Here is a 12631-nt window from a genome sequence, read left to right as displayed (position 1 = left end):
TCCAGAATAGCACATCGGGAAGGGATGGCCCGGAAAATGGTATGTGCAGACACGGTTGTTCCAGGATATGAGAGTGCTGTTCCGGTTTACATTAATCCGTTTAACTCTATATTGCTGTCATCCTGACAAAAAAGCATCCTGATTTCAGGCCAAAGCAAACCGGCCTCATGCATTTAACGTCCCAGTGCAGGCGAGCCCCGGGGCTTGCAGGGACTAATCCACCGCTGGGCTCCTTCAGGCTGGGGTTTGGGGTTTTTTTTGCCAATAACAAATCCTGTAGCAGAAGCAAGTCAGAATAAACCTGTTAGGCATTCAAAGGTTGGGGGTTTTTTTCTGCAGTTAATGAGTTGAGGCTTCAAAGAGGCCGGGATCGCAATAAGAAATGCTCTGCAGCCACCAACAAAATGACGTGGGCACAACCGCATCCCCTGGGGATCCAGGTGTAACTTTAAATACAGTTTTATTTCAGGTTTGCTATTGATGCACAAACAGCAGAGATTGATGTTTAGTATACATGGTATACACAAAGCAGCCAGTACGATCGGCATCTCCGTCCTTTTGCTGCACACTTGGCAAAAGAACCGCACACAAGAAATCCCTCCTGCCTCATCCTTCCCCTCCCCGTGAACAAGGGTGACAATTCCTCTGTGGCTTGGAAACCATCTGTTGGATGGCAAGACACAAAAGGGCAGCTCCTCGGAGCTCTGTCGCCAAACAAAAGCACGGCAAGCTCAGCGACACAGGAAAACCCTCTGAAACTAGATGATACGTTCATGGGAATGGAGACCTAGAAGGGATTTCCTAGAACATTAAATCCCGTCCCCCTGTTGTGCAGAGCAACCACAACATCTGCTCCTGGCTCTATCAAGCAGCGTGGAGACCCAAAATGTTATTGCGTTCAAAAAGGCAATACATAAATCCTGGGAGGATGGGTCTGCAAACATTGTCACGAGGGGTTTGCTAAGCTGGTGGAACGGTCTAGCAAGGAAACCCCTGTGCTACCGCTCTCCTGTTTCTTGTGATCTTTCTCACCTTGCCCACAGCTGGAGACCTTTCAGAGCAGACCAAAGGGCACAAGAAGTTTCCATGCTATACCTGCATGGGACCAACCCAGCAAGGTAGGCTCCAAGCCTCTAGCTGCTGAGACAGCATCTTCTGCCTACCCATGACCTGTGTATCGTCCCTGTAGTCCCTTTCTGCTGATCCCAATAACTGCATAGCTTGACCCAGAGACTCTGGCTTGCCCACAGTCACAGCTAAGCAATTAAGAGGCACCTTCATCAGTGGAAAAGCAAAAAGTGAAATGGTCCGAGCAAGACACCTAAATGATGCGTTAAATGGTCATTGGGAAGAGGGCGGTGCATGAGGTAAGACAGCCTCCGACCACAACGGGCACGGTACTACATAACCATCAGAGGTACAGAATAAACCCTTGCACAAAACACTGGAGGGGGAAACTGGTTGTAGATGCTCCGCAGCAGCAAGAGGTTCAATGCCTCCTCTTTCCCCGCACGCCTGAACCCCGCTGAGCCCCTTACCCCCAGGAAAGCCCTAGACCCAAATTTATCTTCCACTCCCGCAGCTCAAAAGCGATGGCGGGGAAGTCGCCCCAGCTCTGCTAGAGTTCAGCTCAGGATATCTCAGGGAGGCTTAACGCAGAGGAAAAATAACCCAACCTGGCCCAAAGGTTGGAGGGCAGAGGGTGGTGGGATGTCTGGGTACGGCATACTGGTCCCATTGAGCAGTGAGCACCGTTTCCAGGGTGGACTCAAGTACCGGCAACTCGCGGGACTGCGTCTGACCGCGTATGGCACCGTGCCATTGTACTACAGTACAGTTGCTTGTTGCTTTTTTGGAATGACAGCTCAAATCTCAGGTCCATAGTGATCCCTGAAAAACTTCAGGCGGGCATTTTACAACCTGCCCTGGACCGGGGTGTAAAGGAGCATCCAGCTACACACTGGATGCTCGCACAGCCCCATCCCGAAGCACCATAGGAAAACCTCAGCCAGGCGAGAGAGCCCACTGGGAATAACACCATCCCTGCTACGCAAGGTTGACATCCATCGGGGCAAGAGGAAGGAGGTTAAAAAAAATACAGAGTTAAGCACCATAAAATCTACACTGGTCAGGTCATAAACATGAGGAGAAAATGAAAATAAAGCCACCACCTTCCAGCCTGGCCCAGGGATGCTGCTGGGGCTCTCTGGACCACCCAGGCTGCAAAGTCATCACCAGCGAGCCCTGGAGGCATCAGTCCCAGCACCTCGTCACACCGGTGGTTGGACAGTATAATTTGCCATCGTTGCATTGGTAAATCCTTTTGGTCCCATTTAGCACGAGTGTCGGGGGAGTCCGGAGAGGGGGGAGGTAGGCTTGGCCCTGGGAAGATGGGGGAGTCTTCGACTGTGCAATTTAGGGGCATCTCCCTGCCTGAACTCAGATCCGTCCTGGGCAGCGATCCTTCTTGTTTCCATCTGTCCCCCCTGACTCCCAGCCTCCGCCGGTGGGTTTCCGCATCGTTCGGCAGCTTCGAGGTAGATGTTCGTTCCTGCTCTGTCTCTGAGCGACCTGGTCGGTTAAAGCCCTCTCTCCTGGGCGCGTGGGGTATGCGTGCTCTCTTCCCACACCCAGGTCCCCTTTTTTCCCCTTCCCCCCACCCCCCCCCCACCCCGTTTGCTATGTGCTATGGACATCTCCCCGTCTCCCAACCCCTGGCTGCTGCTCGGCTGCATCCAGCCAGAGGAACACCATGCCCTTCCTCGCAGACACCCCTTGACCCGCTCAGCAGGGCCTCAAGGTGCAAAAATCCAGCTCCTGTGGCTTCCTCCGAAAATTGCAACTCTCCCGGGGCAGCAGGCGCCCGGTTGGGACCGAGCATTTCAGCGCCCGTCTCTTGAAACCCCGACCGCAGCTCTTGGAGCAGGGAGACCAAGGTCCAGCTTCCCACGCTGGGCAGGGCTCCCCGCACAGCCGGACATCAGCCGGTCGCTGTGCCGCATCGCACTCGGCGGCCGGTTGGCCGTAGGAGTCGCGGCAAGCCACCGAACGCTTCTGCAACCCATCGCCGCAGGTGACGGAGCAAGCCTCCCAGCCGCCCGCCGCCCACTTGTAGGAGGGACGCTTGTAGCTTGGTCTCCCACCGTCCAAGCGGTTGGACAGGCTGAGGACGCTGTTGTTGAGGTCCGGCGAGGTCTTGCCCTCCTTCTTGTAGGAGGACTTGTCCTCCTTACTCTCCTTGGGGAGGTAGAAGGAGTAGCGTACCCGAGGAGGGGTCATCTTCCCCACGGAGAGCACCTCCAAGGTCAGGGGTTCCTGGATGGGCTTGAAGGCTTGGAGGCTCTCGACGGCAGTGCCGGTGCCGCTGTACCGCAGGACGCTGCCCTTCACCATCAGGTCCCTCTCCACGGCGGAGACGATGAAGTGGCCGTTCAGCAGGTACTTGCCCTGCCCGTTCTTCAGCGCCAGGTAGTTGTCATCGCTGATCAGCCCTTTGTAACCCCGCTGCCTGATGTCGATGTTGGAGGCGCCCGCGGGGATGACCACCACGAAGTTGTAGCCGTGCCTGGAAGAGACGAGCAGGCAGGGCAGGCCGTCAGGCAGGGGGACGTCCTGCTACGACGTGGCCTCAGCCTGAAGCTCTGCAGCTACAGCCCTGAGATCTTCCCACCCCTACAGTTATCTCCTCCTTCCCGCGAAGATCATTTTGAGTCTCCTCCCTGCGCTGACTTTCATCTAGGCTGAGGTCACCCCGATATGGGAAGATGCTTCGGCTCCTCTGGCTCAACAGTACGGATGTACCGGAGCTAACTCCATCAGCAGAAGCCCACAGCGCATTAAACGTGCCCTGCTCCTCCTTCAGAGCTAGCCCACGTCTCCGCTAGCACCAGGAGAGTTTGCTCGGGATGGACTTAGCCCCCATTACCATCTCCATGACCTTCCTGCATCCACCCCAAAAAGCAGAGCTGGGAGAGGGGGAAGCACACGTGGTCACCTAACACTTACATGGGTTTGGTGAACAAGCCCGAGACCTTCTTGCAGCTCTTGTTGTCTCCTCCGCAGACGCTGCATTTGTCAAACTTCTTCTTGGAGCCCAGCTTCCCATCACAGCCTGCTTTGATGCATTTACCCTGGACGCAGACTGAGGTGGAGTCTGGGGAGCAAGGGGTGCCGTCCACCACCTGCATGAGGGTGAACAAAACAAGCTGCTGCATTTCTCTCTACCACCCCACAAACCCCTCCCAGCTGCAGCCCTCCAACCCGGGGCTACCCGAATCCAGCAGATAAGTCCTGAGGAGACACTAGCAGGCACCGTGTTGCCCTTTGCTCATGCTCTGCTTTGCAGTCAAGCTTTTTAGGGTCTCTGAGAAGAGCTGTGTGGGACTACATCCCTTTTGTTCTCCATCTGCATCATTTTCTGCCCTTTCTGTTGCATCGGTGCGAAGGGAACAGGCTGCACTGGGGACACAGCTAACACCACCCTGCTCAGTCCCACATCTGGCCGCCCGCCCTGCCTGGCACGCACATCGCTTCCCCAGCACTGTAATTATCATCCTCTATCTCAGAACGATGGGCATATCCCAGAGGCACCTTTGCACACCCTCCATGGACCAACTCCAGCCCTGAAATAAATAACCAGACACGTACAGGCTGATTCATACCAGCCTGGTGGATTCTCCTCCTCTACAACCTCATCTAACACAAGCTGCCCACCAGACAAGGAAAATCCATTCATTTCCAGGCACGCTGGAGTCATCCTACAGCCAAGACATTGACCCCGGCGGGTATCTCACCAACCTTGGGTGCCAGCACGTAGAAGTAGCCCGTGCCGTTAGCCCGGCAGATGAGCTTGCATTTATCCCGGGGCGAGACGCCGGAGTATTTGGGGACCCAGGAGATGGAGGCAGTGAGGCGGTTGGTGCTGTGGCTGTAGCCATTGAAAGCTTCACACTGCTCCTCGCGGAAGCTTTTCCCTGGCACTGGAAAAAATGGGGATGCGCATGGGATTGGGGACTAGCCCAGACCTCCGGCGCTGGTTTTATGGTGGTGTTATATAGGCCACGCACACACAACCACCAGCAAGCTGAGCTCTGGCCCCTTACCTGCAGCAGAGCAGGGGTCCAGGTTGCAGGAGCGGTACTTGACGCGGATGCCCTCGCAGTAGGAACCCCCGTTGGCAGGCACCGGGTCGGTGCACTCCCGCTTGGCCAGCTGCACCCCACCGCCGCATGTCCGCGAGCACTGCCCATAGGGTGCCCACTTCGCCCAGCCGCCGTCCACCTGTGGGGATGCGGTGGGGTGAGATGCTGCATCCCCTTTGGCACCGGCTCCATCCCAAACGGGGGGGCTCTCTGGATTCGGAGCCCATCCCTTCGCAAGCAAAACGTCTGTCCCCAAACCTGCCCAGGTCTGGCTGGAGCGGAGCAATGGCATCCCTCTTGGAGAAATATGCAATACCCAAGGGACCTCCATCTCTTTGCACATCGGTGTTCCCCCCGCACCAGGTCCCCAGCACCAGCAGGCAGGGGACCGCTCAGCCAGCACCCATGCAAAAACTCGAGGTGACCCCACGGGATGTTTTTTGGGGGGCTCACGGCGCAGGTACTCACCCTGTACTTACTGATGTTATGCCTCTCAACGCAGGCACCCTTCAGACAGAAGCGCCCTTCGCCGCAGCCGGTGCCGTCCGCCCAAGGGAAGTGACGGGTCTGGCAGACGATCTGCCCGCGCGCCTTGCCCGTACACCAGAGCTTGGCGCAGTACTGCATGTACGGGCAGGGCTTGGAGCCCACCCCGAAAGCCAGCTCACACTGCTGGTTCAGGCTGTAACTCGTCCCCGGAAGGTCTTCGGGCAGCGGAATGGGTTTGGCAGGTTGGTCCAGCAAGCAGTCTCCTGTGGGAGTGGGGATGGGGGGGGCTCTACTGCGTCCTTGGGGGATTGTATGGACCAGCGTGGGGAGGGACAGCGTCACTGCTGGGGACACCCCGGCACCAAGAAAGCTTGTCCGGTGCAGAAACACCACCAAACTCCCCATTTCCTTCTAACTTTGTTTGCAGAGGGGGGTAGAAGAGTTGCTCTACAGCCCATTAGCCTCTCCCGGTAACCAGCCCCAGGGACGGATTCTGCTCCCACGGGACAGGGACACAGGTAAGAGGGCGAGGGATGCAGGAGGGCTCACCGTGGCCGCTGTCGAGGAAGTCAGTGATGATGGCAGCGCTGCAGGCTGACCAGGGGTTGGCGCGGTCGATCTGGATAAGAGTGGGGGACATCATGTGGTTGGTCTTCAGCCGACCAAAGACCTCCTCGCAAGCCTTCACGTTGTCATGGGGCATGTTGAAGACGTGGCCTGCGTGAGGGATAAAGGAGGGGGAAGCATGAACAACCCCACTTGGCATGCAGAAGAGGGCCCCCACAGCTTCTTGCAATGAGGGAAACTGAGGCACAGAGTGAGGCAGACCCTTGCAAGGATTGCAAAGGCCGTGGATAGCCCAGGAGACACCTGGGGAAGGATGATGCTCATGCACGCCCTGGCTCGGGCTGCAGGCAGGGACCGGGAGCTTGCAGGACCGGCACACGTGAGTCACCCTGCCGGCAGCGTCCCCGAGCCAGCGAGCTTTCTGGCACTCGGTCCCGGCTGCTTCGTGCATGTGGAAAGCACATGGGAAAGGAAGGACAAAGGAAATTGCAAAGAGAAGGAGACTTCAGCGCTCGCCTCTCTCCCTCCTCCTCCTCCCACCGAGCACCACAAGTGTCTCCGGAGGTAGGTGTGCCCTCCGCCTGTTATTTCAGGACTCCCGAATCCTGGAAACCCAGCTGAGGTAGCAACCACAACAGCAAAGCCTTTTGCTTTCTCAGCAGCTCTTTCCCACCCGGCTCGGGGAGTTCTCGTGCCCCAAGGTGGAGTTTCCCCATCACCGGATACCGGTTATTGTCTGATCTTCCGGAGGTTGAAATCAGGGTTATTTTGAACCTCACCAGCTCCTGGCATTCCTCCCAAGAGGAAGAGAGCGGGGAGCCTTACCCAGCTCATGGGCGGTGGTGAAAGCCGAGGGCAGCCCATCGTCCTCGATGACGGAGCAGCTGCGCTTGGGGTCGCACATGGTGCCCACGTCCGCCATCCCCAGCGTGTCGCACGTGGTGGCACCGCACAGGTCCTGTGAGGCACGGAGGCAAGGGGTTAGTCCTGGGGCCGGCACGGGCATCACGGTTCCCCATCCCCACCCCATCCCCGGTATCCCACGGGGAGCTGATCCCAGGCTGCTTGAGGAGGAGAGGCAGCCCAAAGGGACGGGGAGCCCACCAGGCTGCGGAGGCAGGAAACCTCACCCTGACCCAGACCAGGCTGCAACGATGTGTTTGCATTTAACCCCGGCACCGGGGATGCTTTTTGTGTGTAGCATCCTCCCGTGCCTTCAGCAACAGCTTTTCCCACCTGAATGGCTCCTCCGGCCAGGATGGAGATGGTTTTGGCATGGAAAAGTCAGTCTGGCTCTCTTCTTCAGCACGAGCTCAAGGACCGGACGCAGACGGGTGGAAGGGACGACACCTGGCCTTGGGCTCACAGCCGGCCCATTTCTCGACCTCATTTCTCAACTTCTTGCTAGGAACAAGAAGCCCCTGGACCAGATCCAGAGGTTCCCAAGGCTAAGGGAAGCCCTCCTGTCTCTCCAAGACATTTTGCAACCATCCCTCAAGGAGCAACCAAGCCCCGCTGCTTGAAGAAGGAACCAGCCCAGCCTTCCACCCCCAAATCGAGGACGGCCAGACCCCACGTAGATGCTGCCGGGATAGAGGACAGGAAGGGTCTCGTCGTGGCTGGATCTGCCCTTCTTTGGGATCCAGAGGTGCTTGTGTGACTAAAAAGTCCCTGTTTGAAGAGGTACCGCCGCTGCAGCCTGGCAATAGCCTTGTCCTCGCATGCACCCTTCCCATGCTGGGGTCTGTCAGCGACTTGGGAAGGCTGGAGCATCGTTCCCCATCCCTCGGTGCTGTCCCAGCCGGGCTGGGAGCTGCAGGGGAAGCCGTGCAGGGGACAGGGAGCAGCTTTCCACATGAAAAGAAAACGTAAGGGACTCGTTGGGCGCTCCCATGCTATAAATAAGCGTGATTCATGCTCAGCGCTCACCCAGCCAAAGCGCCTGGGTTGCTCGAAATCTCGCATGAGCGGCTCTGCCAACATTTCCAGCGAGGCTTCCAAGCTGAAGGCATTCCCGTGCAGGCAGGTTCAGCCGTGGGTAAATAACAGTCCCGACGACTTCAGAGAGCCCCGGCCAGGGCTGAGATGGCTTTAACAGGAGACCTGTGGCTACAAAGTCTGGAGGCACAGACGAGACCACGATCTCTGGAGAGGCGAGGCGGAGAAACGCCTGGGTCTGGGCCGGCTATCGCAGCCGGTGGAAAACCCCGTCGTACAACCGGGTTCATCTCTCTGCTCTGCAACAGTTTTCCTTGTCAGCTGGGACCCCGCTGCATCCCTGATCCCACTGCGCATTGATGCTGGCAGGGACATGCAGGTGGCAACCCCGCATCCCCGGTGGCAGGGCCACCGTAGGCGAGCGTAGGGTGAATAAATGGGGCTGGCAAGCCCGGACGCTGGGTCCCCTGTCCCAAAAATGCCGCCAAGAACCAGTGCCATCCCCATGCTGAGCTAACCCAGGGATGCAGCTTGCCCAAGACCCCCCCCCCAGTGCTTTCCCCTGTGGCGGTCCCAGCACTGGGGGTTTGGGGGTGAAGGTGGACATGGGGGGGGGGGGGGAATGACACAGCATCATGGGGAAGAGGCGGCCGCTCGCTGCTCTTTGAAGAGTTGCCGTTTCCTTGCTGGCGCGGCGAGCTTTTGGCTCCCGGCCCAACACCTGCACTGACACACTGACCCACTTCTCGCTCTGAACCTCGCCTGCCGGCGGCGGGGATACATGAACGAGCGGCTCTTAATGGGGTTTTCCCTAAACCCACCCCACCCCCAGCCACAGCCTTCTAGGGGCAGCCCTCTTTGAAAGGCTGGGCAGAATCTCTGGGATGTAACGAGGGGTCCTGACCCCCCCCAAAACACCTTCTCCAGCCTTGCCAGGTGTCCAGCCTGCTCAGGAGGGGAGGCAATGCAAGGATGGAGCTTCGGAGAGGAGGAGAGAGAAATGCAAGAGGTTTAAGGTGGGGAAAGTGGCATGCAACGGGCCAGCTCTGCCTTCGCACGGTGTGCTCACCGTCGTCAATATCGCCCGCTGCCAGCCCAAATACAGGGAGGATGCCCAGTGCCCCGAGGGGCTCCAAGCAACCCGCTCGATGCAGCACCAGGGCTCTCCTGCCAGCCTGACCTTCATCTGAGGGCACTTCCAAGGCTTTTCTTCATCCCCTTGCCAACTTCTCGAGATGTTCTGCAGGTCAGTTGGGCACATTAATTCACCTACTCGGAGACCAGGTCATAAGCGCTCTGCCTGCCATGGAAGCTTCCCACGTCTGTCCAAAGCAACCCCAAAAATCTGAGCTTTGAGCTACAGAGGGTGGGTTCCCAAATTCCCCCGCAGCATCTGCCGCATGCTAGGCTGCAGCCAGGTGTTCCTTGGCGCGATGTCCCTTCGATTTTACAGCAGGCCAAAGATGTTCAGCGAAGCTTTGCCGATGGGACGTCAAGGTTCAGGATGGGTGGGAAGCACAGCCGAGCCCTTCGCCTTGGTGCGCAACGCTATTTCCAAGAGGCAGGAGCGCAGCCGAAGGCTGGATGCTCTGCGGGACCCTCCAACAAGCACCGGCCCAGGTAGGAAGGTGAAGTTGCTGATCTGCAGATCTGCACCCACCGGCTGACCGGGACTGAGCTCCCCGAAGGCAAATCCGCAGTCCAGCACGACCGACGTCGGGAGGGAGCAAAGCTGAGCGGGATAGGACAGCCCCATTCATCAGCCACTCGTTGACACAACTGGAAACTGCCTATCAACTGGGCTTGAGATGAAATTTAAGTCGGGGGCTTATTTAACAGCTTTTTGGCAGGGAGATAAGCTTTGGGGTGTCAGGGGACCACAGATGGATGCACTCAAGGAAGGCAGATGTCTCCTCGATCCTGTGCCTTTGCACCGAGCTTGCCTTGGGATTTCAGGAACGGATGGTTTAGCAATGTGTAAAAAATGCAGCCCGGCCGTGATCCGCAGCTTTCGGATTGCTGGGACCGAATCCATCCCATGTGTGGCTCCGGTGATCTCACCAGGTTTCCACCAGAGATGGAGCTGCCTCATTCCCGCAGGGGTGTCAGCAGGCATCATCCTCCTCTTTGCAGCTACCCCGCGCAGGCAGGAGCTGCTGCAGCAGGCTGGGATTCAACCCTGCCTGTGCTCCGGCAGAATTTACAGCTGGCCGGAGGACACGGCCCCTGCCCGGGGCGGGGGGGACGAGGAGGATGGGTGGGATGAGGTCTCGCACGTCCTGCACAGCATCGTTCCTGCTCCAGGCCATCATCAGCCCGCGCTGACCCCAGGCTAGGGGCAGCTGAACCGAGCTGGATGCTGTATCCTTCCCACCCACGAGTGCCTGAGCTGGAAAAACGTTTTGGGAATGGTCTCACTGCTGTTGAGGGGAGTTCCCAACCTGTCTCTAATCCAAAGACATCTGGGCAGGGATGGGGGAAGGAGAAAAAGCAAGTTGCTCTTGCTGGCAAAGCCTGCTGCAGCCAGGGTAAAACACGACCGTCCCCTTCCAACTGGGCTCATCCTCGTCCCCTCCCATTAGCGATTTGGGGGTGCGGGCTGTAACACCCCAGCCGGGCACCGCACCGACGTCAACCCTGAGACAGGACCCCAGGGAAGAGGAGAAGCATTTGGGGAGGAGGCTCTGGGAGCGGTGTCACTGCTTCCATGTCACCCAGTTTATCAGGGCAGGAGGATGGGGAGCTCATCCCGGCACGGCAAGCACCCCGCACCCCACGTAGCCCTTGCCAAAGGCGAGCAAAAGGTTAGGTTGACAAAGCCCCCCCTGCTCCATCCCTGGGGACGCGGCCAGCCCACGGCAGAGGTGAAGGAGACTCTCGCCTCTTCCCCTCCAAGGGCTGCAAGCACTGGCTGTAGCTCCGGTGCTTTTCTTCCAGCCCTGAACCAGGTCCACGCAGAGCAGCCAGCACGGGGAGGAGAGGTCCAGGTTCTCAGGAGGACCTCGCGCATGAGTCAGAGGAAGCAGGGAGAGGTGGTTTGGTTTTTGTTTTTTTTTTCTTGGCAGGTGGCACCGTGAGTTCTTCCCAGCCGGGAGGGGGGAAGCGGGGCCATGCTCCTCCTCTTCTGGGCTCGGACCCCGCGTTTCGGGGTGGTGGCCGCTGTGCTCCAGAGCCGGCGGGCACTGGCTGCCGAGGCTCTTGCCAGCAGGCAGGGGATGGAGCGGCAGGTTTCTGCCCGTGGGGGCAACCTGCCTTCGCAACCTCCTGGCCTCGCTTACCCCCTGGCAGGGCTTTCTCCGGGGCTGCTGGCCAAAACCTGCCCAGAGGACAGCAAGGGCTGGCTCAAGTGGGCTTGCTCCACACCTCTGCTCCCCCCCGCACCCCATCCTCAGCATCTGAGGGTGGAGGGTCCCTTGGGAAAGGGGGATCGGCCACGAGCGCGACCTCCTCCAGCGTGCGCCAGAGATGGGGGGCAGGTGGCAGGAGGCCTTAGCACGGTGCAGGGCTCCTTGAAACGGGGCGGGGGGGCCCAGCCCTCCGGGTCATCCCCCCCTGCACCCACCTGCTTGGTGAAGAGGATGGCGGTGTCCCAGTACTCGGGGTGCTTGTCGCTGACCTTGTTCCACTTCTTCTGCCAGGCGCAGAAGTTGCGGAGGGTGAGGGCGGCGTTGCCGGTGACCTTGGGCCCCTTGTCGTCCTGCCCGATGAGGAGGAACTTGACCACGGAGATCTGGATGGGATTGCGGATGCTGGGGTGCTTGTAGAGGCGGGCGGCCGTGGCCATCAGGGTGAGCAGGTAATGCTGGAGGTCGTCCCCGTGGAACTTCACCATCGACTCGTCGGCCACCACCAAGGTCTCCACGTAACGGGGGACCGAGGCAAAGCGCTTCGCCCGACCCCCTTTCCCCCCCCCGCGCCCCCGATACTTGTCCAGTGCCTGCAGGACCCCGGGGGTGAGCCCGGAGCCCACGGCACAACGAGATGCTCCGGCCCCGACGGGGCGACCGGGACTGCGACGCTGCAGACGGTGGGCTCCGCCGGCCGCCCCCCCCGCCAACGGGCTGATGATATATTCGGCTCCACGGTAACCGAAAGCCCCCCGGAGCCCCCCGCAAAGGCTGAGGGCGGCAAAAGACTCCCGGTCGGCGTTGACATCCCCCGAATAAAAGCAGTGGCGGAGGCCGGGGAGGGGGCGGACGGAGCCGGGGGTGACCCCCAGGTAGTGGGCGGCGAAGGCAGGAGCGATGAAATGGGCGTCGGGGGAGAGATGGAGGTAAAAATCCTCCCCGAAAGCCGAAAGCTGGAAAACCACCGCTTGCCCTCCCCGGGGGGGTTCGGCGGAGGCTCGCCTGAAGTAAGAGCGCCCGTTGATGTCGGGGTCCAGCCGGAGGGGGGTCACCACCTCGGTGTCCCCCGGGGGACCCCCCGAGGGCAGGCTCAGCCCCGGGGAGCCCAGCAGCAGCAACGGCAGCAGCGGTAGCATCGTCCCGGGGCCC

At 59.3% G+C, this 12631-nt stretch overlaps 1 protein-coding gene across 1 annotated transcript; it reads right to left on the bottom strand.

Annotated features, from left to right (window-relative positions):
• Nucleotides 1-443: 443 nt before the first annotated feature.
• ADAMTS15 (ADAM metallopeptidase with thrombospondin type 1 motif 15) lies at nucleotides 444-12631 on the bottom strand. The gene is made up of 8 exons (XM_052786385.1): nucleotides 11698-12631; nucleotides 7023-7155; nucleotides 6180-6347; nucleotides 5610-5893; nucleotides 5103-5280; nucleotides 4798-4979; nucleotides 4006-4181; nucleotides 444-3565 (listed from the first exon to the last, which is right to left on the bottom strand). Exons 1-8 carry the CDS (start codon nucleotides 12616-12618, stop codon nucleotides 2785-2787), a joined length of 2823 nt encoding a protein of 940 aa, XP_052642345.1. The 5' UTR covers nucleotides 12619-12631; the 3' UTR covers nucleotides 444-2784.

This window comes from Harpia harpyja, chromosome 4 (genome assembly GCF_026419915.1).
Source record: "Harpia harpyja isolate bHarHar1 chromosome 4, bHarHar1 primary haplotype, whole genome shotgun sequence".
NCBI classification, from domain to species: domain Eukaryota; kingdom Metazoa; phylum Chordata; class Aves; order Accipitriformes; family Accipitridae; genus Harpia; species Harpia harpyja.
Note: the sequence above shows the minus strand (reverse complement) of the source record. Positions and strands in the feature narration are given on the sequence as shown.

Excerpts from the sequence above, each read along its gene's own strand:
- ADAMTS15 (XM_052786385.1), bottom strand. The coding sequence starts at position 12,618 with ATGCTACCGCTGCTGCCGTTGCTGCTGCTGGGCTCCCCGGGGCTGAGC. Across the intron at positions 4,980-5,102 it reads GGACCCCTGCTCTGCTGCAG|TGCCAGGGAAAAGCTTCCGC; the intron begins GTAAGGGGCCAG and ends CATTTTTTCCAG. Across the intron at positions 3,566-4,005 it reads GGCTTGTTCACCAAACCCAT|GCACGGCTACAACTTCGTGG; the intron begins GTAAGTGTTAGG and ends CGTCTCTTCCAG.